The following is a 26418-nucleotide window of genomic DNA, read 5'->3' as shown; positions in this document are numbered from 1 at the left end:
CGACACCAACGGACGAGTAACGGCAGTTGTTCTGTGGCGGCTTGAGAACACCGGCTGTGGCGCAGCCCGTCTCCCTTGGTCATCGTTGCCCGGCTCTGCCTCGTTCCCCCCTCTTCACTGTCTCCTCCCAGGGAAGGTGAGAGTGGCTGATGCCGCTTCTCACCACTCGCCATTTAAATCATTGTCTTGCGCGGTGGCCCGGCCTCTGCCCCCGCAGAGACTTGATAGGGGGGGAGAGCACAGGACTGTTATTCTTTGCTCCGCCTTTTAAACTGGGAAGGCTTAGGCAAATTCAGCTAGGTAACTGAATACCTGGAACAAGAACTACTGGAGAAAGTTTTGAACGTCCCCTTTCCGTTTAGGAAACCTCCTAATCATAACATTAAAAGCAAAGTGACAGCAAGAACTTCAACGGGTGCTGCATTCTTCCACCACTGCATCTAATTGGCTTAGGGTTGTCAATTCTGGTTTGAGAAACTCCTGGGGATTTGGCAGTGGAATTTAGGAAAGGGAGGATTTGGGGAGGGGAGGAATCTGAGCAGGTATCACATTATAGAGTGCACACTCCAAAGCAACCATTTTTTCAGGGGAATTGGTATCTGTCATCTAAAGATCATTTGCAATTATGGGAGATCAACAGGCCCCATCTGGAAGTTGACAATGGCAACCCTAAGTGTAAACACACAAGACTGGGGGGGGGGGGGGGGGGGGATTGGGAAGCTAATGAGACTGAAAAAATATTTTTAAGGAATTCCATGATGGAGCTAGAATTCTTAGATGTGGAATCTCTGTTAGTAACCACCTCACATTCTTTTTGACAGTTTGTCTTTAGGCGTCTACCTTTAGTTGGCTCAACTATGTGATGTCTAAACACTTCTGCTACGTTTTTAAAAGTTTGGCCCTGATACACTTGATTGCTTTTGTGGGGTTGCATAAGGCACTGAATATGTGTGATATCCTATAAAATAAAAATGGGTAGGAGAGCTATGTGAACTATGCCAAGGAAAAACAGTTATTGCTTTGATAATAGTTTACATAACATTCAGCCTTAAAAAATAGAGGGGGAGACCTAGAGCAGTGGTTCTCAGCCTTCCTAATGCCGCGACCCTTTAATACAGTTCCTCATGTTGTGGTGACCCCCAACCTTAACATTTATCCATTTTACAGATGGAGAACACTGATACAGAGAGTCTTAGGCGACCCCTGTGAAAGGGTCGTTCGACTCTCAAAGGGGTCTCGACCCACAGGTTGAGAACCACTAACCTAGAGCCAATGGACTGGGTGTGATGAAAGAATCTCCACCATTTTTTCAGTGCAGAGATATGCTTTCATTATGTTGACCACTTAATTAAGATATTGATTTGCAACATGAAGTAGAGAGCTGGGACAGGCTTTGGGTTACAAACTACCTTTCCTTCTGCATAATCAATCTCTGTCTTCCATTAGAAACAAGATGCCTAATCATGAAGAAAAGACCACTTCAAGTGACTCCAGTGCATCTCAGAACACAAACTGTAATTCCAAAAGCGTGAGCAACTGTGAAGACAATGTTGCTGAAAATGTACCCAACCTCTGTCTGCCTGACTTCCCAATTTGTATGTCCTGTTCTGATTGACTGCTCGTAAATCAGGTGTCCCTCAAGATATGTTTTCATCAGTTAATTGTATAATACAGACACAGACAAATGTTCTGTGTCAAGAAAAGGAACCCACCAAAAATTTAGAAACTGGACCGATTTTCACCCACTCCATTAAATTACCAGGCCTTGCTACATCAATAGTCCAATCCAGAGCCCCTGGTGGTGGGATGCAGCACTGCTTCAGCATTGCCCCACCACCACCAAGATGGCTTCTTGGTGGTGCGGGGAGGCAAAAAAGGGAAAAAGCCCCACCCCCCACCATCAAAAAGCCCTCCATTGGGCTCTATCGGCCTACATCACCTGAAGGGGTGGTGTAAGCCCAAGCCCCAGCACGGATGTTCTGGCAGGGAAAGGCTGGGTGGAAGCCGACTAATGCAATGCCCCCCATTATGCCAGCAGAGGTGGCAGGGGTTCACAGCACTGACGTGCTGCTCTATGCCATGTCTGGCCACCAGGGAGGGTCACTGGCGGCTGTCCGCTGGCAGATTTGCCCCTCTGCCAGGGTAAGTGCCCAGTGGAGAGCAAATCCATGGTCACAGCCTCCATAAGTGGATCCTCCCCCGCTCTGAATTGGGGTGGTACAATGATAAAAAAATAGAACATCTTTTGATCTCTGTCTCACTACACTCCAATTTCATTGCAACTATTGGGTTTCTTTATGTTTACTGAATCTGGATTTGAAATTGAAATTGAAATCCAAGATTTGAAATCAAATTATGGACATGTGTCAAAAAGTGGCCAGATTTAAGCAAATGTTCCTGCTACAATTCTTTATCTATTTACTCCAAAGCTATGCCTAGAGCCTGGGGATATGTGTTTTATTACTCAGGTAAGGCTTTGATCAGATTTTCCTCTCTCTGTATTAACATTTCCTGATCAGATTTTCCTCTCTCTGTATTAACATTTCCTGAAACCAGGATGGGGACCCCCCCCCCCCCCCAGAAAAATGGGAAGAATTGAAATATATGCAATACTTAATTCCCCATCAAACTGAAATTATTTTTCTGATTTACCAACTTAAAATATATTAATTATAACTTAGCCAACAGATATAACTGTATTATTGGTAGGTTTATGGAAGTTGAAAATATAAATGTTTTATTTTCTTTATTTTCTCACATATAGATGAATGGAAGACATTTAGGCAGGAAACTAAATTCAATACAAAAGGGAAAAGAACTTGCCCAGCACTCCTAACTGCTGAAGCGGCATCTAGTGACACACTGTTTTGCACCAAGCACTGAAATTTGTAATTAGTTTGCATTAGCGCTGAAGATGGGTAAATTGTATTTAACATCTATATACTGATAGCAAAGTCAGCCAAATCTGAGGTTGCTTAAAATTTAAAGACTGAAGTGATGAACAGGCAAGACAGATCTTCCTACAAGCCAGCTTTGTAGAAAAAAATGTAAATCTTTAAAAAAATCAAAAACATGGGGATGGGGGTGATTAAAAACCCAAAGTGGTGCGAACCTGCTGAATCCCACCACTGGTTCTCTCCCCTACTTGTGGGAGTGATGTATTTGAGGGGCAGACTGGAGTGAGAGGTGGTGCCATGATTAGTAACTTGTGGGGTAGATGGAGTTAATATCTCCTTGAGAAAGGTGGTGGCTGTCCCAGTCTTGAAACAGGTTGTGGCACAACCATGGCTAAAGAAGCATTTCCTGGCCCTGTTATTTGAGTAACAGGTCTCAGATGTTCAGTTCTTGAACAATATGATTGAATAGATGGTGACTGGTCAATTTCAAGGATTCCTAAATGAAGTGGATTGTTCAGATTCTTTTGCATCTGGTTTCAGGCCTGATTATGGACCTGAAACAGCCTTGACTGCCCTGGTGTTAGGTGATGGGCAGAAAGAATGCAATTCTGAAGATTCTGGACCTCCCCGTGGCTTTCAATATTATATTGATCATGGTATCCTTCTGGACTGCTTTTCCTGGTTGATACTGGGAAACAGTATTTTTGGTGGTTCCAGTCCTACTGCTAGGTACAGAATGTGCCATCCTGCACAAAGTGAACCTCTGAGCTGATCAGACCTTGACTCCAGCCTGCCAGTGGCAGCAAGATCTTGTCCCAAGAATTGAGAATAAGGAAAGTAATGTCTACCCAGTGACATCTTAAACATCGACCAAGCATTTGCTAGAATTCACTTTAAAACCAAAGCATCCCACCCTCTGTCCATTCATACACACATGCATGCCAAAGTGGGTTCACCAAACCCAAAGAGAAGTGCTGAGATGTTCTGGAACAGAGAGTTCACGTGAAAAACAGTGATAGGAGAACTACCTGCTCCTTGATACCTCTACTCCTTAAAAACCTTTGATGTGTCATTTATGTCATTTTTTACAATCTAATACCAGTCAAAAAAGAATATTGCTTGTTCATGGGGCAGGAACAGACTCAGTGTAAGATCTATGAAACCCATTAGGTTGTTCTGTTGCACTGCCTGGAAGTTAGGTTTCAGAGGTGATGCTGGAGGACTGCTGTTTAGACCTTTGGCCTGTAGAGCCTTACAAAGCTTCATCTTGTCCCCTATGGTTTCCAATATCTACATGAAACTTCACCATTAGAGCATGCAGAGATTTGGGTGGATTTGTCACCAATATGGAGATGACATTCAACTCCGTCTTGTGCTTCTGGGGGATCCCAAGGAGACTAGAAACCCTGAACTGGAACCTGGAGGCACTTTTGGAATGGATGTGGGCTAGTCACTGAAGTTTAATCTTGACAACACAGAAGTGCTGCTGGTGAGCGGAAGGTCTGTTTCAGTGTTTAAGGTGCCTCACATTCTACTTGTGTTTGCATTCCCCTTGAAGAAACGAGTCTATAGTTTGGGGATGTTTCTTGGACCAAAGCCTAATTGTTAGATTAGCAGGTGGCAGCTGTGGCTAGGAATGCTCTATACAGGCTTCAGATGGTTCATTAATTTTGACCTTTCCTGGGAAGAACAGATTGGGCCAGTGTGGTGTGTGTCTTCGTTACATCCAGATTAGATTACTGCAATGCACTGTGCGAAGAACTATCCATGAAAATTGTTCAGAAACTTCAGCTGGTACAGAATGCTGCAGCTAGACTGTCAAGTGCATTGTAGCAGCAGAATCACTCCAGTCTTGGCCCATCTACATGGACTACCAATTTGTTTCCAGGCCCAATTAAATATCATATGTAGCTTGGGACCAGCATACCTGAATACCTAAAGGACCCCCATCTGGCAGTAACAGCAGCAGTAAACTTCATGGAATATTGTCTGTGTGGAAGCTTTGGTAATAGGGGACAGTTTACTCCAGATTGTCTGGTTTAAATGCCAGGTGCAGAGGCTGAATAATCAGAATCAAGTTTCCTAGTGAGGATTAGACTGAGGCACTTCATATATTGCCCATTCCAAAATATTATTCACTCCGAAGTCAGTCAGTCATATCTACTTCAAAGTCAATCCCTACTTATGCTCGGCCTTCTAATGAAGTTGGCTACATTTTGTGAAACTGGTTTAATTTTGTGGCTATGTTTTATGATCAGATGTTTGAAATACTTGTGTGTTTGTGTAAATTGCAGTCAAGTCGCAGTTACTATCACAACCTGGTAGGGTTTTCAAGGCAAGAGGCTAACAGAAGTGGTTTGCCATTGCCTTTCTCTGCGTAGTAACCCTGGAATTCCTTGGTGGTCTCCTATCCAAGTACTAGCCAGGGCCAACCATGCTTAGTTTTCTGAGTTCTGACAACATCAGGCTAGCCTGGGCCATTCAGGAACCTTAGAATATTTTAATTCAATTTATGACTACAACAAATAAACCCTACCACCTACATAAGGTAATCAAACAGGACAGATATAGTTGCTTGCTGGAACTGCAAGAAAGGGAAGAATTCCCACTCATCTATTTGTGTAGGATTGATTTTAAGGCTGTGTGCACAAAAAGCCCTATCAAATCACAGTACATGGGCTAGAGGCAAGTGACAGATTTAGCATGTTTCAAACTGTGCACACAACCTTAAATCAGTCCTACACAAATAATGGAGAGGAATTCTTCCTTCTCTTATACCAGTGATGGTGAATCTTTTCGAGACCGAGTGCCCAAACTGCAACCCAAAACCCACTTATTTATCGCAACGTGCCAACATGGCAATTTAACCTGAATAGTGAGGTTTTAGTTTAGAAAAAATGGTTGGCTCCAAGGCGTGCATTACTTGGGAGTAAGCTTGGTGGTAGTCGGTGGCTTTGCTTTGAAGCAATCGTGCAACGCTTCGAATGGGTGAATCACGACCCTAGGAGGGTTTAGAAGCAAACCTCACTGCCAGCAACTGAGCTTACTCCCAGATAAAGGATTGTGCTTCCCATGAAAATCAGTGGGGTTTAACAGCACTTAACAGTGTTACCTACATGTCGTGCCCAGCGGCCCAGGCCAGCCTAGATGTGTGTGTGTGTGTGTGTGTGTGTGGGATGCGTGCCCACAGAGAGGACTCTGAATGCCACCTCTGGCACCCGAGCCATAGGTTCGCCACCACTGTCTTATACATTCCTGTTACTTCAGGAATACACAAATGTCATTCTATTTTCTTTTGATGCAGCTAGTCCTCCTCAAATCCTTTCCATGTCAGAACTCCTGGAAGCAGCCAATGAACTTTCAAAAATGACCATAGCACATGAAATTGTAGTAAACCATGACTTCCAATTACAAGATGCGAACTTCTTACCAAACAGGTGGGTTTTGTTCATTTTTCTATTCTCCAGCAATTTTCCAATTATAAATATTAGCTGTTTGAACTCTTAGCTTTCTTGATGTGTAGGAAGGAGGCCAAAATGTTTTTGTAAAAGCTTCATGTTTCTTTCATTTAAGCCCCTATCCTTGATAAATGAGCAGTATTGGTAAATATTTACTAAATGACCCCCCTCCCCGACCCATGTAGCAGAGCATAAATTCAGCTAATGTAAGACAACTGTGGTAATTTTCCAACAGGCCTAGATTTGATGCTGTTAGGATGTGGGTTTATTTCCTGCTTCACCCTTACAACATTGTGTTGATAACAACGATATATGTAAACATATTTTGCTAAGGGAATGGAAGCAATAGAGTTCCTTCCATCAGATACTAACTTAGCATGACCCAGCACAAGGAATTTTCCTAATGCTGATATAGCACAAATTGTGAAAGACTTGCATGTTCTTCTGCAACAGTGCACAGTTTTTGTTTAGAAAAAAAATCTTATGCAGAAATGGATGGCATTTCTGCATACTGGTTCAGTTTATCTCCTGATTTCTACCGACTTAATTTTTAAAAATAATGAACCCTGGAGATTTGGACAACCCGCTTAACCTATCACTACAACACTATATTGATGTATTGATGTTTTAGCCCCCCTTTTAAAAATATAGTCATGATATTGATGTGTAGATATAAGCATGCACAGAAATAAAAAGGAGTGTGTGTGCTATCGCACCACTGATGATAGTAGCTTCCTCATTTGAAAATCCTGATTATTTAAGGAACATGAAAATTCAGAGGGAGGACAGACTTGCAGAAGAACTTGCCTAAACTGATTTCAGTGTTTCTGGATTGACTGCCAAGAAAATCAGGAGTTAGTCAAATCCTGATGTTTCAGCTAAACTTTCAGCCAATGGCACAGTCAGTAGTGAACTAGCTGCACCTGTGCCTTATTTGCTGTGTGACTTTAGGTCTCATGTTTTCATACAGGAATTTGTATGTGCACAGAAAGTAGCAAACCCACAGATTAAAGAGAACATAAGAACTAGCCTGCTGGATCAGATCAGAGTCCATCTAGTCCAGCACTCTGCTACACACAGTGACCCACCAGGTGCCTTTGGGAGCTCACATGCAGGAGGTGAAAGCAATGGCCTTCTGCTGCTGCTGCTCCTGAACACCTGGTCTGCTAAGGCATTTGCAATCTGAGATCAAGGAGGATATAAGAAGATCAAGGAGGATATAAAAGGAATGTCCATATGCCACTGTCTTCATTCTAGAGAAGAAAAACTGGCTTCTGGATTAGTGTGTGAAAACATGTCCCTACTATGGCAGCAACAACACATGTTTCCCCCTTCTCTCATTTCCTTTGCTGTTACTCCCACTCTCCTCTAACCTTCCCTTTCCCCCAGTTTGAGTCTGTTAAAAGTATAGATGTGATGCAAGTTACGTCATGACCCACCACCCTCATAGTTCAAGTCTTTGCTGCTTCCCCTTCAACATGACAGTATGGCTCTGCAGGGAAGTACCTTTGTTTAAAAGCCTGGAGGCTGAGCAGTGATGCCCAAAGATCTAACTGTAGTCTTGTTCTTCTGAATCCAATCCAGGGGATGATTGTTATGCTCACTAAACAAAGTTGGGCCTTCAAAGGCTAGGTCCTCACCCGTCTTTGGTATTGTAAGGCAAGGCTGAAATCCTCAGCCAAAAGTGTCTTCACAAAACTACAGCATCTGTCATAGATTTCATTGCTGTGTTGGCTGCATGGAAGGCCGCATTTAACTGTTGCCATGCTACACTAGGATCTTTAGCCTGAGGCCTCATGACTAAAGATTTTACTTCTTCCGGATGGTCAATTTGTCCCAGAGAAAAGCCTGATATCTGGCTGCGATAGCTATATAACTGGAAATGTGCAGACCTAAGGCATTACTGGAATATAATTTTCACCCCATATATCCACCTTTCTATCCTCTCTGTTACTTGGGGATAAACGAGAGCCAGATTTGTACTTATTAGGGAGAAATTCAGTAACAATAGAATTCAGAGCTGGGTGGTGGAAGAGGAACTCCACACCTTCCTGTTGAATTCTATACATATTTTCCACTTTTTTTGTGGAAGAATAGAAGGATGATGTCCTGGCCCAAATAATACCCTATTCAGGATAAAGATGACAGAAGATTTGTGATTTCATCTGCCATTTCCTGGACTTTCTTTATTTTAGAATGCTCCACTTGGGTCCTAGTGCCTACCTAGTTCGGTTCCCAAGGCACTAGGACCCAAGTGGAGCATTCTAAAACAGACAGTTCAGGAAATGGCAGATGAAATCACGAATCTCCAGGTAGTAACTTTTTTAATCCCCTTAACCAAAGAGAGAGCTATCAGCCCTGACTCCACTTCCCTTGGCTGTACTGTCTGGTAGGTTTCAAAATATACAGTTGGAGTTGCACTGCTGCGTTTGCAGTACCAAGGACATATATAACTCCACTGTGGATTTTATACTGTTGAGAGGAACCAACTAATTACACTCTTGTTATATCACTTTGGACACTTAACCTGTACACCTGATACAGAGTATTTTTGACCAGAATTTTGTTTAAGGAGCCAAGTATTTCATATGCTGTGGCAAAATTTTGTTCTTCTGTATGTAAAAAATAGTCTTGCATTAAATAAGTGTAAAAGTTCCTCACTTTGAAAAGAGGTGATACCTATTTGTATTTGGATTCCTTTTATTGATGCTGCTGTCCTTTAATTAAAGTTAAAGTTAAAAGTCAGTTGACTCCAAAAGATAGTGGTCTGGCCAACTCATCCATTAAGCTGTATTTAGTGGCAATTTCTTTGTTCCACATTGGTGTTGACTCTAAATCCTTCCCCCCCCCCCCAATCCTTTTGCAAAGAGGTTTTTGAAAGGACTAAACAACTTGTTTCCCCCATCTGCTCTCCAGTACCACAGTGGAGTTTGTCCTTAGTGTTATTTAAGTTGATGGGGAAATTGTTTGAACCTATGTCTAAATGTGACTTGCATTTGCTATCGTATCAAGCTTCTTTCCTAGTTGCTGTGATGTCCTCCAGGAGGGTGGGGATCCTGAGGGCTTTGAGGATAGATTCCCCCTTCACTAAGTTCCAGAGCGATAAGATGATCTTATGCCCCAGCTTACAATACCTTCCTAAGATTGTATCTCGATTCCATCTGTCCAAGGACATCATATTGCCTGTGTTTTTTCCTCACCCCCATGTCAGATGCAGAAAGAATACTGCATACATTGGATGTTTAAAAAGATCTTTATTATTCTACATTCAACTTACAGCCACTTTCAGTATTGACAACAGTCTCTTTGTGTGTCTTCAGGAGTAATAAGGGAAAGGTTGTTTCCACACAGTCCCTATCTAAATGGGTGTCTAGAGCTATTTAGTTAGCTTGTGAGTCTGCAAATATTCAGTTTTCTTTTCCATTCTGGGCATATTGTATCAGGTCACAGGCTTTGTCAGTTGTATTCCTTGCCAATGTTGATCTATCAGACATCTATAGGGCAGCCACATGGTCCATCCACCTTTATCCAGCGTTATGCAATGGATGTGGATTCTTGTAAGGATACAGCTATAGGGAGAACAATTTTGTAAGCATTATTTAAGTAAGATGAGGCACACCTCTGTATCTAAGGCTTGCTACTCTCCCACTTGGAACTGCACAGCAAGACCATGAAGATGAAAAAGCAGTGTTGCACTTACCTGTAACTGGTGTTCACTGAGCTGTCTTCTGTGCAGACACGCATTCCCCCTCCTTCCCTGCTGTGCCTAATTCTGGACCAGCATGGTGGCGGAAGGAGATCTGAGGAAAGAGTGCTCCCCCTCCTCCATGACATATGTGCGCTTGGGTGGGCTGGCTTCCTCAGGATTATTGATGTGGGGGAAGGAGCACTCTTAGCTGCAGAGCTTCACAGACTCTTGTCAGATCTTCCTGTGGCAGGCCTGCACATGCACAGTCCTAGTGTTTGCCTGCACAGAAGACCACTCGACAAACAACAGTTCCAAGTAAGTGTAACACTGTTTATCATGCTCAGAATGAGCACAACATTAGGTGGATGTTCCTCATTAATCTGTGGGTTTCTTGCTTTCCTTGTGAGAAAATGTTCCTGTATGAAAGCATCCCTTTGTTCTGATTTAAACAGGGAACAGCAGGGTCTCTGGTGGTACAGCACTTGTCTGGACACTCTATAGCCACCATGGGAAAGAGGTGAAGCCATGTGCCAAACTAGCTTTAAAATGGCTGTGGTGGCCCCACGGCAGAGATGAGGATGCCATCACATCTAGTTTGGACATGGCGTCACTTTCAAAATGACTGCTGTTCCTCCTTACTTATATTTTAATTACATTTTAAATTTTTTCCCTGCCAAGCCACACTCTAGCTAAGTGGAGAAATGGAAAAGCAAGGAGGTGGTTCCCAGTCATATCTGCAATTTTGCAAATGGGCAGTATGGGAAAAGGGAAGGAACGGGGTGGTATGGGGAGGAGGGAGGGAGAAAGCATGCATGAGAACAGGGAGAGAAGTGAATGCTATTCCTGCCCATTTCTGTACCAGTTGATTCTACTGTTGTGATGGGGTTGCATTTTCACAGCCTTGTCTGGAAAAAACATCAGAAAGTTAATAGTTAGAACATGTTGCTTTTGTGAAGGGGAAATCTTTAACAGATTCTGGAATCAATACTTAGAGATGCTGTATGACTTTTTCTGTTCAAAACTGGGTAAAAAATTTTAAATAGCAACTGCTTTTAAATCCACTGCAGTTTAGAAAGCAGGGTGAAGGAGACACTGCACAATGCTTTTTGGGACAGTCTGAGAGAAGAGCTTTCTAAAACACCACCAGACTATTCCCATGTGGTCAGACTAATCCAAGAAATCAAAGAGGTAAATTAAAATGAGGGGAAATGTAATTATTTGTTCTTTACTCCCTGAATTTGCGAAAAACGTCATTCTCCTTAAGTGGGGGCATCTTTGCAAGGGTTAATTCTTCTACTCATTTTGTAGTACAGTGCTGTTGAAATTGAGACTTTCTAGTTCCTGTGTGGGAAGTTCTCTAGGCCATACCCTAGACTAGAGTGTGGGAAGTTCTCTAGGAGGATATATTTAAGGAAAAGCCGTTCCATTTATTGAAACATTCCAACCACATGTATTGTTGAAGGCTTTCATGGCCGGATTCAACTGGTTGTGGTGGGTTTTCTGGGCTGTGTGGCCGTGGTCTGGTGGATCTTGTTCCTGACGTTTCACCTGCATCTGTGGCTGGCATCTTCAGAGGTGTATCACAGAGGGAAATTCTCTCTGTGATACACCTCTGAAGATGCCAGCCACAGATGCAGGTGAAACATCAGGAACAAGATCCACCAGACCATGGCCACACAGCCCAGAAAACCCACCACAACCAATTCCTACCACAGTTTGCCAGTTTATTCAAATTTCTGCCCATAGTAAAGGTACAGTCAACTATAGAAAGTTGCTTTCTGTGGTCAGCCAAGGTTTAAAATGGCGTCCGCGACGGAGCTCGGCAGCGGAGCTCCGCTACACTAAAGTTTTATTTAGACTCCCTCCTGGGTTTTAGTGAGGATTTTTAGCCTATAAAGAGAGTTCTGCCTACCTTGGACTTGGAGCTTAACAACAGTGGAACTTAACTTAACAGCTTAATAACTTAATTACCGAACAACTACACGAAGCCTGGAAGCCTGGAACGACCAAGCGCATGAGGTACCTGAATCTGCCGCCTTTACATCCTTGTGCTCGGGGTGTCCGCCTTCCGTTTGTATTGCTTGCTCCTGGTGAGCCTTGGCTCTTGCCTTGGTTTCTTTTGCTGTATCGAGGGGCCTCGCTATTACGAACTGGGGAGTTTGGAATTGGGGGGGACGACAGCGACAACAAGAATCCCGCAGCTTCCCGGCGCCCGCCATGCTCTCAGCTGGTTCTCCTCGCTAAACGCCTCGCGGGCTGGGGCAGAGGCGGAGGCAGCGACGGTGACGGACGCTCCTCCCTAGCTGAGGTTGAGGCTTTGGCGAGTCAACAACTTTGGGAGTGCCCACTGCCCCCCCTTTGGGTCTCGGCGTAAGACGGCGGTGAGAGAGGTCGCGGGCGAGCTGTAGCCCTAAAGTGTGGCTGCTGAGGAGGGCGACCGGGCGAACAGATCGGTTTGGAGAGCTGTTGGAAAGATAGACCAATCGCAACAGGAATACCAGCTGCTCCTTCGACCGGGCGGCCGGTAGTGTGAGGGCTGCGCTCGCGATCCAGGGAGCAGCATGGCGACGAAAACCGGCATTTTGAACTGCCTGACGAGCTAGAGGCATAGACCTCCTGCTGTTACCCTGTTTTGCCCACAGGCATTCCATTAGCTCTTCAGGCCTGAATTCAAAGCAAGTGGCTTGCGGGCAGTGGGAGCCCCCTGCTTGGCCACTTCTGTCCACTCAGGAGGGCTTAGGAATTGGCAGTTGCCATTCCCCTTCACCATCTACTGGACGCCTCTCTGTTGACTCTGGTTTTGATCTCTCCCTGCATTTTACATCTATTTGAGTGTCAGGTAGAGGCAGGTACCCGTGACAGTTAGTTACATCTGCAGCTCATTAGTGAGAGTACTGAGCTGCTATATCCAGTGATTGGGTGCAGATCTCGCCTCTTTATCTTACTCCTGTCTGTTAATTCAGTTAGAAAATGTATTGTAGAGTAGTTGTTTTAGTATTGTAGGATTAATGGGTAGTCAGCTAGTTGGTTTTGTTTAGGTGGAGTGTTCAGTCTATTTTGTGCTAGTTAGTCGATTGATGTCAGTCAGCAGTAAGTTCAGTCCCACCTATCAGGGGGTGTAATTATTGTTTAGTAGGCTATTGGATAAATAGGGAGTGGTGGGGATGGGGAAACCATTGGGGCTAGGGATCCCGGTTTTAATGGGACGAGGTGGGCACGGTAGGCGTGGCTTGAGAGAAGACGAACGCAGATATGGGTATGCTCGTTCACCTTCTGCCTCCGACCTATCCCAAAGAAACGAAGGTGGTTGGGTTCAGGAACACCCCGCTTCGTCCCTGGTGTTGATCAATGCCAGGTCCATCAATAATAAAACAGCAGTGCTTCAGGATTTCTTAGAAATCAGCAGATGGACCTAGCTTGTATCACCAAACCTGGAGTGAAGTGGCGGAGACAGTTGCTCGCTAAGTTTCCCCACCAGGTTTCGCTGCGTGCCTCCACCAGTCACGCAACACGGGCCGGAAGCGGTGTGGCAATGTTCATCCGATTCCATCCTCTTTAGGGCCATCCCGTCCCGGAGATCACCGGCATGGAGTGTGTCGCTCGTAAGTGGTTACACGGAGAGGTTGGCCGTCCTTCCTGGTGTACCCGGTCGCCAGCGCACGGGGACGGTCTGCTGCGGCTGCTGGAGGTGGTGTCTGACTGGGCATTGAGGTTTCTGTGACTTATTGTCTTGGGGATTTCAATGTCCATGTCGATGCTGCCTCATGTGCAGTAACCCAGCGGACCTGGTGTCATCCATGGCGACGCCGCTGGGCCTCTCCTTGGTAAGTTCTAGCCCACTCATGAGGCGGGTCACACGTTGGATCTGGTCTTCGGTCGGGAATTAATATGGTCGTGATCCTCTATTGATAGAGTGCCATGGTCCGGACCATTATGCCCTGAAGGTTCGTGATGGACCTGCCATGCCTCCGCCTAGGCGACGGACTCATTTTATGTCCGGCCCGCCGAGACTTATGGATCCCACTTGGTTTCCTGGAATTTTGCGGGATCCCTGAACCTGCCGCACACTTCCTCGATGAGCAGGTGGAAGATTGGAATGCCCGGCTTTCCGATGCCATTGAGGTTGTTGTTCTCGTCTTCAAGTCCCGCTTCACGGCTGGCTCCGTGGTATACCGAGGAGCTACGCCATGAAAGCGGAACTCAGGCGACTATCAGAGCTTAGTGGAGGAAATTTCGCGGACGGGCTTCACGTAACATCTTATAGGGCGTTTATGAAGGCCTATGAGATGGCTTAATGAAAAGAGGCGAAGAGAGCCTTCCTCTCCTCCTCTCTCTCGCATCTGCTAGCTCCACGCCGCACAACTGTTCCGCCTAATTGACTTTGACCTCATTACCTGCAGGTTCTACAAATTCTCTCAATTGGCTATTAGCTGTGAGGCATTTATGAGCTTCTTTGCAGATAAAGTCGTCAGTCTCCATGGGACCTTCCTTCTGTGTTGAATACAATTAGCGAACTAGAGGCTCCCTTGCCGCCTTCCCGCCCTTGTTTGCCCAGTTTTCCCTTGCTCTCCGCCAGTGCTCTACAGGGTTCTGGCTGCTGTTAGACCTACTACTTGTCCCTCTGGATCCGCGTCCTCCTGGCTTATTAAAGCCTGCCAGGAGAACTACCACCCCCACCTGTTGAAGATCATCAATGGCTCCTGGAGGCAAGGAGTCTTTCCGGTGGGTTGAAGGAGGCAGTGGTCCGCCCACTCTTAAAAGACCATCGTTAGATCCAGGAGATCCTGGCCAATTACCGCCCGCCTCGAATCTTTTCGTTTCTGGGAAGGTAATTGAGAGTGGTGTTGAGCAGCTTCAGGGCTTCCTGGAGGATGCATTACAGGCTTCGATCCCTTTCCAGTCCGCTTCCGTGCTGGGCATGGGACTGAGACTGTTCTACCGCCATCACCGGACACGCCCGATACAACTTGACCGGTGGATCGCCTGCTGGTATTATTGACTCGCGGCGTTTGATATGGCTCCATCACTCTACCTGGGTTCCATCAGCTTCTGGTCAGCTTCCTCGCGCGCACTGTCCTTCAGTGGATTGTCTCGCTCCTCCGGACCGGAGTCAGCAAGTGTGGTGGGGACCAAGCCTCCCAGAGGTGCCCACTTCAGTGTGGTGTGCCTCAGGGGCAATGGCTCTCCCAGCCATTGTTTAACATCTATATGCGACCACTTGCTCAGTTGGTGCGAGCTGGCTGATCTGTCATCAGTATGCTGATGACACTCAGCTCATTCTGCTGATGAGGGGGGGACAGTTGCAGCCTCCCCGCAGCCTCTTGCAGCATTGCTTGGAGGCGGTTGCTGGATGGTTGCAAATACAGGTTAAAACTGAATCCATCAAGACGGAGATCCTTTAATACCGCCGGGGAGGCGGGGAATTTCAGTCACTGGAGTGGGAGGGGCTTCATTGGCACCAGCCTTCCTCCTCAACCGCGAGCCTGGGGTCCACCTGGATTGCCTCTTTCAATGGAGACCCAGGCCCATATATAACCTCGGGTTGCGTTTTCCATCTTCGACAGGCCCGGGCGTAAGCTGGCCCCTTCCTCTCCCAGGCAGACCTCATTTCACTGTGATCCATGCAGCGGTCACCTCTAGGCTAGACTATTGTAACTTCGCTTCACGCTGGCCTTCCTACGCCTGATCCGAAGTTGAAAACTGGTGCAACATGCAGCGGCGCCAAGTGGTGCTCACAGGTGGTGCCTTTAGGAGAACACATTCAACCTGTGTTGCGCTTTGCACTGGCTTCCGTTGAGTTCAATCATTCCAAGGTGGGTACTCACCTTTAAGGCCTTACGCCGGTCTGGGACCTTCGCACCTTCGGGACCGCCTTTACCCCATGTCCCTCTGCGTCTTGCTCGCAGAGGCCAACTTGCTGGTTGTCCCTAGCCCCTCGATGATGTTGGCTTCCTACTCCGCCAGGGCCTTTACAGCCCTGGCCCCCTGCCTGGTGGAACACTTTACCACTTAGCTATCCCACCCTGCGGGATCTTGAGAGTTCCGCAGGGCCTGTAAGACCGAATTGTTCCACTGGCGCTTGGAGGGCCGACCGGCTGAAGGCGCCTCCTCCTCCTCGGGCTCTGGGCCCTTAATTTTGTGGAGGCCCTCAGCTTTTTGGGTCTGCTTCCAGGGTGGGTGTATTACGTTTTATGAAATTTGTCGGATGCCGCTGTAATTTTATTTAATTCGCTGTTTTAACTGGGATTTTAATGTTATTTCTGTTATGATTATGTTGTTCACCGCCCAGAGCCCTTCGGGGGAGGGGCGGTATATAAAATTGATTATAAATAAATAAATAAATAATAAATAAGTTACTGTATATACTCGTGTACAAGTTGAGTTTTTCCTGAAAAAGCCCCCCTTATACATGTGAGGTGTATTTTTAAAAAAATATTTTAGGGTTTTAACTTTGTTGGCCACCAGGGGGCGCAGTTTTTAGGCTAGCGGCACCAACAAGTGAAAAAACCAGTCAGATCCATGGGGATCCATGTTTTTCAAACAGATTTTTGGGCCATTGCTGTCCCACGCAGCGTGGGAGGAGGGATTGTTGTGTTCAGACATGTGTCAAAGGGCTTTTACTGTGACATGGTAGTGTTTTTGGGGCAAGCAAGTTAAAAAACCAGTCAGATCCATAAGGATCCATCTTTTTCAAACAGGTTTTTGTGCCACTGCATTGCCACGGAACGCGGGATGCGTGATTGTTTGGGTGCTGCCTGTAGTCTAAGACATGCTCTACATTTTCATGGTGATTTCATTTCATTCCAATGGAAAAATCATATGAATTCATGAGGATCCGTCTGGATCCGACTTTTACCTTTTCCCAACAAAATTTAAAGTTGTTGCCACTCCCCCCCCCCCCATGGCAGCCGCCCGCCCGGTTTCTCCCTGTGGATGCCGTGCTGCCGCGCTAGCCTGTGGGCGCACTGGTGGAGCTGGAGCAAGCTCCTCTGGCAGCCGGTGAGGCGGCAAGGCGGGGAGAGAGCGAGAGAGCCAGTGGAGCTTGGTCCATGAGTGCGCACACGGGCGGCCACGGGAAGGAACTGGTCAAGCGCTGGCGCTGGCTGCCGGTGAGACGGCGAGCCGGGGAGCCTCTCCCCCGGGGGTGAGTGATGGGCTGCTCCCAGGCAAGGGCCGAGTAGGGGTGGGGGGCACCACAGAGACCCGAGAGAAAATGTCCTCCCAAGCACCCCACCCCCATTGCCAGCCCGGCCTTCGCTTGCCTGGGACTGCTGATCTTGAAACGTGCCAAGGAGGGGTGCAGCGCAGGGAGAAAGCAGGACAGGCAAGGAAGGAAGGGCGACGAGGCGGCTGCAAGATGGGGAGAAGTGGCAAAAGGCAAAAGCCTGGGCCTGCTTCTTCCCACTGCCTGCTGCTGGTGCAGCTGCTTCCTTCGGGCTCCTGGGGCCAGCTCGCCTTCCCTTCCCTTCAGTGCTGCTGGCCAGTCAGCCGGAGAAAAGGCTTGTGACCATCTGCAGTCCCGCACGGAGAAGGCAAGGTACGCTAGGTTGGAGGCGCGTGGGTTCGTTCGGCGGGCTGGAGCATGCGCTGTGGGAAGGGGTGGGGGAAGGGGGAAGGAAGCTTCGCAGCAACAGGTGCAGCATTCGGCACCGCAGCGGCGAGCAGGGGGCACTAGGCGGGGTAGTAGGCATTGGGGAAGACCTGCTGGCGGAAGCCCCCGTGACAGCAAATTCCACATCAAGCACATTCACTGAATGGGGCTGTCGCTGCCATGCCCGTCTCCTTTACCGGCCATGAGCAAAAACACCCAGCGGGCCGGATAAATGTTTCTGGAGGGCCGAATTGGCCCGCGGGCCGTAGTTTGAGGACCCCTGTAATAGTAGATGGGGCTACCCTTTTTAGGGTTCATAACTTTGGACCTCCTGGACCAAACTTTGCCAAACCTGGGTGGTATCATCAGGAGGGTCTCCTAAAGATACTCTGAAATGTTGGTACTGCTAGCATAAACAGTTATTGTTGAGACCATGTTGTTCTTGTTGACCCTCTTTTCCACTTTCAGAGCTAGTTTACTGTTTTTCTTTGAAATAAATATTCAAAAACATTTAACCTACTGATGCCTCAATGTAATTTTATTAGTATCTAATTTTATTTTTGAAATTTAACAGTAGCTGCTGCATTTCCCACCCTCGACTTATACGCGGGTCAATAAGTTTTTCCAGTTTTTTGTGGTAAAATTAGGTGCCTCAACTTATATGCGGGTCGACTTATACACGAGTATATACGGTACTTCAAGAATTTTGAAATAATTTTTAAATCAGATGCCAATTTTATTTATTGTTCTGCTACTTGTACTGGAATATTAGCCTTGATTCCTGAGCATTCTGGATCACAGATCTAGATGTGAATATTTGCTTCTACTCGCTTGTCATACTTTATTTTATGTAGAGCCTGCTGTCTTTGATCCTGCCCCGGCACAACCGATTGCGGAATCAGATTGAAGACACTCTGGATATGGAGCTGATAAAGCAAGAGGCTGAGCATGGGGCTTTGAACATCCCCAGCCTTACCACTTATATCCTGGGTATGATGGCAATGCTCTGTGCACCTATCAGAGATGAGGAAATACAGAGACTACGAAACATATCAGACCCTGTTTATCTGCTCAGGTGAGTACCATTGGCACAGATAAAGATCACTCTTTAAATTAGGGCTTGTCAACCCTTCTTTAATGACAGCTACTTCTAAGTAATGAAAAATATCCTGAGCACCATTCCCCTAGCATGTTACCAAGTTTTGTTCTATATTAAAAGCAGAACATGGAAAAGAAAGATTACACGAAACAAAGGTATCAAGCTAAACAGCGCAGAGAAGAATCCTAGGAAATATTCTTTTAAAAGAAAAAATTAGAACAGGTCTTTCATGATCTTTCCTGGATCTTGATGCATGAGCTTCCCTGCAACAGCTGACAAGCTACTATAAGCTCACAAGCTACCCTTTGGAAACCCTCGTAAATATATTCATGTCCAAAATAATCCCATTACCCGAGGATCTTAGATGTCATCCCAGGGATTTTGAATATATGAAGGCTGTCACATGACATCATCTTATAGATCAGGGAGAGAATAAAGTTTCCATGCACAATTGTTAATGTTTGCAGTTTGGTTAAAAATCTTCTGATTTAATACAATTTTATTTTATTTTTTTGCAATTGACCTTGATATTTCTGGAGATCCCACTTGGTGTCGTGGTTAAGTGTGGTGGACACTAATCTGGAGAACTGGGTTTGATTCCCCACTCCTCCACGTGAGCAGCAGATTCTTATCTGGTGAACCAGATTTATTTCCCTGCTCCTCCACATGAAGCCTATTGAATGACCTTAGGGTAGTCACAGCTCTTCGGAACTCTCTTAGCCCACCTATCTCACAGGTGTCTGTTGTGGGGAGAAGAAGGGAAAGGAGTTTTTAAGCTGCCTTGAGTCTCCTTACAGGAGAGAAAGGTGGGGTATAAATCCTTCTTTTACCTACAAAGTTTTCCTTCTTTTTTCAGCCTCTTGGTTACCTGGTTTGTTTTGGTGGATTGAAATTCTTCTCTCTTCCTTCCCCTTTTCATTTTATTTTCATTATTTACTAGAAATGCAGACCAGAATCTTCAGATCTCTCTTGTGTTGGATGGGGTTAAACTCCCCTTGAAATGTCAGACTGAAAACTTTAAAGTACTGCTTGACACAGTGGTCACTTTAGAAAACCAGGTGTGGCTGTGGCTCAAAGTGCACCTGCCCAGCTCTGACTGGTGCATCGGCTGCATTTGTTGCGGAGTCAGTCAGATCTAGCCAGAGTGATCCATGCCTTAGTTACATCTAGACTGGACTGCAGCAGTGTGTTCTACTTGGGGCAACCCTTGAAGAGTGTCTGGAAGTTTCAGCTAGTGCAGAATACTGTGGCTAGACTGCTGGTCCAGACCAGCTATTGGGAATGTATGCCCCCATTCCTACAGCAATTATGCTGGCTACCAATCCACTCATGAACCCAATTCAAGATTTGAATTGTGTCTTTTAAAGTCCTATACGACTAGAGACCAGGTTATCTGAAAAACTGTTTTCTCCTGCATGGGAATTCAGATCATGAGATGTCCTCTTGATTGTCCCACAGCTAGAGGTGTCATTTGGTAGGTACACAAGAAAGGCCTTTTTGTGGCAATCCCATAATTATGGAGGTATACTTGGCCCCCTCGTTGTTGATATTCAGGAGATAGTTGAAGACAGATTTATTTTGCTTGATTTAGGTTTTATTATCAGCAGTCCTAATTGGATTTTTGAAACTATGACTTTAATAGTTTTTTATAATGTTTGCTTTGTTGTGTTTTTATGTTTTATTTATATTGTAAGTTGCCTTGAGATCCATAAAGGCTGTTAACAAATGTTTTAAATAAAATAAATAGAAACTGTGAGTGTTGAATGTGATGGGCATCTTTCTTGCTTTTGCCAACTGAAATAAAAACTAAAAAAGTTGTGGCTTGATATGCATGTTATTTATAACATTTTAATGCTGCCTTTCCATCCTGTTTGCTCTAAGGGTCTAGAGGGTTTGTATGGTTTAATACTATTACTGTGCAAAAGCATTAATTCTAGACTGCTTTGTGTATTACTTTATAGATTATTTTTCTCCAAATATTGCCATATTTTACCTTAAACACTCACCAAATGTATTTGTGTCTAACTAGCAATAATTTGAACATCATCTTGCATTTGATGGGTATGATGAAAAAGAATTTTAATATATGATACGCACAGTAACTGTATAAAGCTTCATGTTTTACTGACATGACATGGTTACTCATCTATACCATTAGAATTCAGTGTGTGTCGCCTTCATTAATGAGTGTGTTTCTTCAAGGGCAAGCAGTGTGGATCTAGTCCATTAGCGCTTTAGTATATCAAGGACAAAGCTACCTAAGAATCCCTTCAGTGAGACTTTCTACATTAGGGAGATAGCCTTGGATGGATAATGGAATTAACTCTGTGTGGTGTTCTAGCACATGATGACGTTGCAGATTTCTTTTTAAAAAATGACTAATTTAATAGTTTGATGAATCTTTAGTGCTAGAAATGGTGCTTTAGTCAAAGTGATGTATATCTCACTTCTGTTTTCTGTGATAGAGAGATATTTCGAATTCTGGACCTAATGAAAATGGACATGGTAAATTTTACCATACAAGCCCTCCAACCTTATCTCCAAGAGCACTCTGTCCAGTATGAGAGGAAAAAATTCCGGGAGATCCTGAACAAACTACCAAGTGCATTTATTGAAGGTGACTGTTATCAGATCCCTTATGTTAAGGCAGGTTAACTATAGCCACAATCAAGTCCTCCATGTACACGTTATGCTAAATACACAAATGCAGAAAAGAGTGAACTCCAAATTAGTTTATAATTGAATAGCTGCTGTTAGAACTCTTCTTTGCCTTCATTGCTATTACTGATACAAGATAAGTTATTAACTGTTGCCTGCCTCAATAAGTACACCATGGCTCAATGCATACGTATATTCATGCAGTGATACCTACATTGATGCCAAACCAGTGTGCAACAAAGACTGACAGCATCCTGTAGATTTGCATGCTGCTTCCTCCTGTCCTTATACCCCCCTCCCCCTTTTCCAGTTCTGGAAATAATTAATGTGACTGTCACTGCACTGCCGTTTTCACTAAGCTAGAGCTGCCACCCGTGCATTTACTAGAGGAGCTTCAGAATTTTCATAGTGGCAGCAAGCATCGTGTACATTCTTTTTCCCATTGAACACAAGCTTCTTCCTGTGCCTGGGGAGGCCCATTCAGTTAATAAGATTTCCTCAGAGGAATCTGGAAAGGGCTCAATGGCAGGAGCTGGAGGCGCCAAGTGAAAGCAACTGGCATGCTCCTTGTTGGAAGTTTCTTTAGAGGCCTCTGGGGTGGATTGACTTCCCTAAGAACTGCGAGAAGCCCTTACATTGGAACAGTCTTGTGGAGGCTGGGCCTGATGAGGTCGGATCTTCCCCTGACCACTCCTCTTCATCCATGTCTTAAGCCATAGTTAAGTGTAATCACTCTGAATGGGCAGAGGGAGCCACTCGGGGAGCAATAGTGGGGCAGAACACTGGCCTTGTGGCCTGGGAGTCTAGAAGAAGAGCCTCCCTGGCAGATTCTGTTGGAGGTTTGGGGGATGGGGGAAAGCCTGGTTCCTCAGTGGAATGGCAGTGATCTCTACTGAATCCCTTCCTTTGATTTCTCCTGGGCGGGGAGAGTAAGGAAGAAGATGAGGTGGGGGGAAGACACATCTTGTTTTTCATACTTTCATACTTTATTCTCAGGTCATGTTTAACATCTTTGTAGTAGGTCATGTTTAACATCTAGTGTAGGCACAGAGATGTGCATGGAGGGAAGCTCTGTTGATGACAGTGGGATGAGAGGGAGAACCACCCTCCAGATGCAAATGCAATCCTCCTTAGGTATTTTGGAGCTCCCATCCTGCGGTTGGGGCTAAAGCTTGGCGGGGGTTATGGGGGGAGTTCTATCTTGGTGGTAATACTTGTCAGGGCCTCCTGGCCTTGTGAAGCAGGAGGAAGAGTCAGTGGTTCTGATGAGCTTAAAGAGCTTCTGCCAGGAGGTCTATCTGCCTCTGAAACCTTGGGACAGAAGAGAAGTTGCTGCTCACACTCAGTCCATGCTGGGATCTCAGCAAGGAAGAGGAGAGTGCCAATCTGAAGGAGAGGTGGTTGCTGTCCTTGCAGAGGTTTCAGTAGCAGGTTCAAAAGATGAGGCTATTGCACTGTCCTGTTACAGTGACTCCGCTGTAGAAGCTGCCTGGGAACGCTCCATCTGAAGGAGTATTTTCTTTTCTACTCCAGGTGCTGCTGCTAGACAATGAGAGGCACAAGAAGCCCAATAAAATTTCTTTTCATGTTTCAACATTATGTCCTGCTTATTTCTTAAGGATGCAACTGAGCAGGCCGGGCATGGACTGGGGTGGTGGAGCACCTCCTTGGGTTAAATGGAGGCCTTTGCCAAAAATTTGCATATGCCCTGCTCACAGGGCAAGTAGGAGGTATAACCTACACACAATGCTGCCTCCCCCCATGGACTGGGGAACTATTTTATCATGTGAATTTTAAATTGTTAGAAGATTGTGGCACTTGTGAGGGTAGTAAGCAAAATATCAATTTTCCTAACAAATAAAAGAATCATTTCCCCACAGACACACCCTTCAGTTGTCTGCTTGGCTGCTGATCATATAAATAAAAGCACAGAGGATCAGCAAGGAGCAACCTGTGCAGATATACATATGTTCTTCTGTCAAACCTCTTTCTCCACTATTGTACTTCAGGCAATCTGGCTTGTACAACTGAGTGGCTGCGCACAGCAGCATCTAAAGTATCAGCTTCTGATTTGGCACCATCTTCATCCAACCCTGAGACCAGTGGATCATCTGTTCCACCACGAGAAGTGGCTGCTGGAGAAGTTTCAATATGTAGTCCTACTGCTGTGCTAAACCAAGCATACATGGACTTGCTGCATTGGGAGCCAGGAAAATACTATCCTGAAGTAAGAAGGCATATGCTTATTATTACTTAAGAACAGCTACGGTACACTTTCAGAGGGGTCCCTTAGAACATGCAGCATATTATTTTGCAATTAATAGCATCAGTGTAATTCCTCTTGCTCTGACAACTTGAGAACCAACACTAGTGCTAGAAAGGTGTGCTTTAAAATTGTGCTTTCTTTTGTAGACTTTGTTAATGGACAAAGACCGTTTACATATGATCCAGATGCAAGTGAATCAGCTGACCCTTATTGCAGCAGTCGTACTAGTGAGCAACAGCATATGTGGAAATGTGCTGTCCAACTCACCGGGGTGTGTAGATAGACTGAAATGGGTAACAAAAGCCCTCACAGATGGGCTTCCGCAAATGAGGTAAGCGATTTTAAGCTTGTTTTAAGAAACGTGAATTCAGCTTTCTTGGGATTCATGTTGCTCTCAGCTGAAGGGCTGTGATTCACATAATACAGGCAAGCCATAGGAAGCAAGTAGGCAGGACTAGACTTGTCCTATACTATAGCATCCACCCTGATGCTGTTTGTGAACAGGTAGTCAGCAACACTGTAAGTTTCTCTAGTACAGGGAATATATGCAGTTTAACATTTCTCATTAAACCAAGGAGCAGTAGCTAATTGTATGTTGTCACCATTCAAGTGGTAGAGAGATAGTTGAAACAAGAGAGCAGCTTGTGAAAAAGCAAGAAGGGGTTAAATAATAACACAGGCTAATTGCTAGCTGCTCCAAGACCAAGCACCACTTTTAATTTTGCATCGCTGAGTCAAATTTGTGAAAGAAGGGCAAGTTGACTCTTTTTTGCCATGGTTATGAAAAGCTGTCCCCAGGTAAATTTCAAGAAGGATCCTGTGACAATGGTATATCTGTTTATGGCTTAGGTTAGAAGATGCTTTACAGGACATCAGCAATCAAATACATCAGGAAGTAAATAGCATTCTGCTCCAACTGGGGCATCCTGCTCTCAGTGATGAAAAGGCTGCTTCACTGAAAGGTCAGATTAGGAGCATTGCAGATAAGGACAATGCAGTACGAATGGTAATAGGTAAGTCATGAAAGTTGATTTTTGCAAATCTGGTGTGATTCTACACTTGAATATGAGAATATGATGTAAGACTAGATTATGCAAGCATGGATTTCAGATCCAGTTATGAGTCATGGACCATATTTATAACGTGGTTTCTGTCTTTGCCTTGCAAATCTGCATTTCCCTGTTTAAAAATTGAGACAAAAGTATGTTCAAATTGGAAACGAAAAACTAATATTTGAAAACTTGTTGTAAGCTGAGATATCTTTCTCTTGAACGGCAGCGGATGCACTGTAAAAGTTATATACAGCCCTACTGCAGAGGTTAGAAATAAAATAGCCTAAAATGTGAAACTTGAGTATTTTGTGCTCTTCTCAATGAATTAAGCCCCAGTGCTGCTGACAAATTTACAAACATTGTAATTGGGGGGTGGGTATATGGAATCGTTTGTGCCCACACCTAAGTAGTTGCTTAGTAGATTCATTTATGTAGTCTATTCATTGGCACTTTTCTAGCAAATTCGTACACTATAAAATTAAGGATGGCATGGATAAAAGTTAAGTTGCATTAGGTCAAGTAATTTGGGGAATGTGCAACCAAATATGCAACATTTTTTAAAAATCCTAGTAACTGGCAAATAGTTTGAATTATAACTGGCCTGGCTAATCAGTTTTTGCTGAGTTTTAATTTGGTCCAGAGTACATGTTTTTAACCAGTAAGGTTGGTGTTTACTATGCCACGCCATTCAGAACAGAGAATGCATGGTGCAGTAGTTTACAGCAGGGTCAATTCCATACTCCTCTACATGAGTGACAGACTCTAATCTGGGGAACTAAGTTTGTTTCCCTAATCTTCCACATGAAGCCTGCTGGGTGATCTTGAGCTAGTCACAGTGTCTCTAAACTCTCTCAGCCCCACCTAACTCACAAGGTGTCTGATGTATGGAGGGCAAGGGAAGGCAATTGTAAGCTGCACTGAGACTCAAGTAGAGAAAAGTGGGCTATAAAAATCAGCTCTTCCGTTCTTGTTAATTCAGTGATGAGGGATAAAACAGGTTAAAATCAATATTGTGTCAAATGTAAGGCTTGCTTTTAAACTTTAAAAGCCAATGTGGTTAGATTATGCACTGTGACATTTTCACTTGATTTCATTACATTTCAAGCTGTTCTAAGAATGATTTATTCATAAATGTATAATATAGCTTTCAACTTATTAGGACCCGTAATGAGAGGAATAATTACAGAAACCAACCCTGTTTCTGCTTCTGTTTTAATTCCTACAGAGCAACGGATTGAAAATTTTCTAGGGCACTGTGTGTCTCCTGCTGGCCAAAACTCTAAGAATCTCCCCCATGGCCTTGCTCCCGTTCAGGAAGAAATGCTGGAAGTTGGCCAGAGATTTGGCAGTTTGACTGCCCACAACAGACAGGTGTTTGGTCCCTACTACTCAGAAATACTGAAGAATTTTCTGCTTCCTGAGGGGAAGAATGAAGGAGGGATAATTAACCATCTTCAATGAGGCAGTGCACGTGGCAGCAGGGAGAAGGAAAAAAGACTGGCAGTTGTTCAGACTGCTTTGGGTCAAGGTTTTGTGTAATCAACTAAGCATTGCCCTGCTCTGTGCAGTGATACCCAAAGCACTTGTTCAGATGGATTCTTGAAGCTGCTGAAATACCAACTGACAATGCCAAGTTCCGCCACAATAAACCTTCGAACAGCTCAAAATGTTGTTACTTTGTGTTTTTAGACCAACTGGCACATGTCCTA

At 44.9% G+C, this 26418-nt stretch overlaps 1 protein-coding gene across 4 annotated transcripts; it reads left to right on the top strand.

Moving 5' to 3' along the window:
• TCP11 (t-complex 11) lies at positions 1 to 26370 on the top strand. 4 transcript variants are annotated; one of them, XM_048497697.1, is made up of 10 exons: positions 1 to 136; positions 1447 to 1514; positions 6202 to 6334; positions 11111 to 11231; positions 18489 to 18709; positions 21199 to 21350; positions 23401 to 23618; positions 23804 to 23988; positions 24507 to 24670; positions 25935 to 26370. In XM_048497697.1, the coding sequence occupies exons 2-10, from the start codon at positions 1454 to 1456 to the stop codon at positions 26168 to 26170; spliced, it is 1491 nt and encodes a 496-aa protein (XP_048353654.1). In that variant the 5' UTR covers positions 1 to 136; positions 1447 to 1453; the 3' UTR covers positions 26171 to 26370. The 4 variants fall into 4 exon arrangements, with proteins under 4 accessions (XP_048353654.1, XP_048353653.1, XP_048353655.1 ...); XM_048497696.1 differs by having other exon boundaries at positions 1447 to 1595; XM_048497698.1 differs by lacking the exon at positions 1447 to 1514 and having other exon boundaries at positions 21 to 136.
• The last annotated feature ends 48 nt before the right edge of the window (positions 26371 to 26418 follow it).

This window comes from Sphaerodactylus townsendi, linkage group LG05 (assembly GCF_021028975.2).
Source record: "Sphaerodactylus townsendi isolate TG3544 linkage group LG05, MPM_Stown_v2.3, whole genome shotgun sequence".
NCBI classification, from domain to species: Eukaryota; Metazoa; Chordata; class Lepidosauria; order Squamata; family Sphaerodactylidae; genus Sphaerodactylus; species Sphaerodactylus townsendi.
Note: the sequence above shows the minus strand (reverse complement) of the source record. Positions and strands in the feature narration are given on the sequence as shown.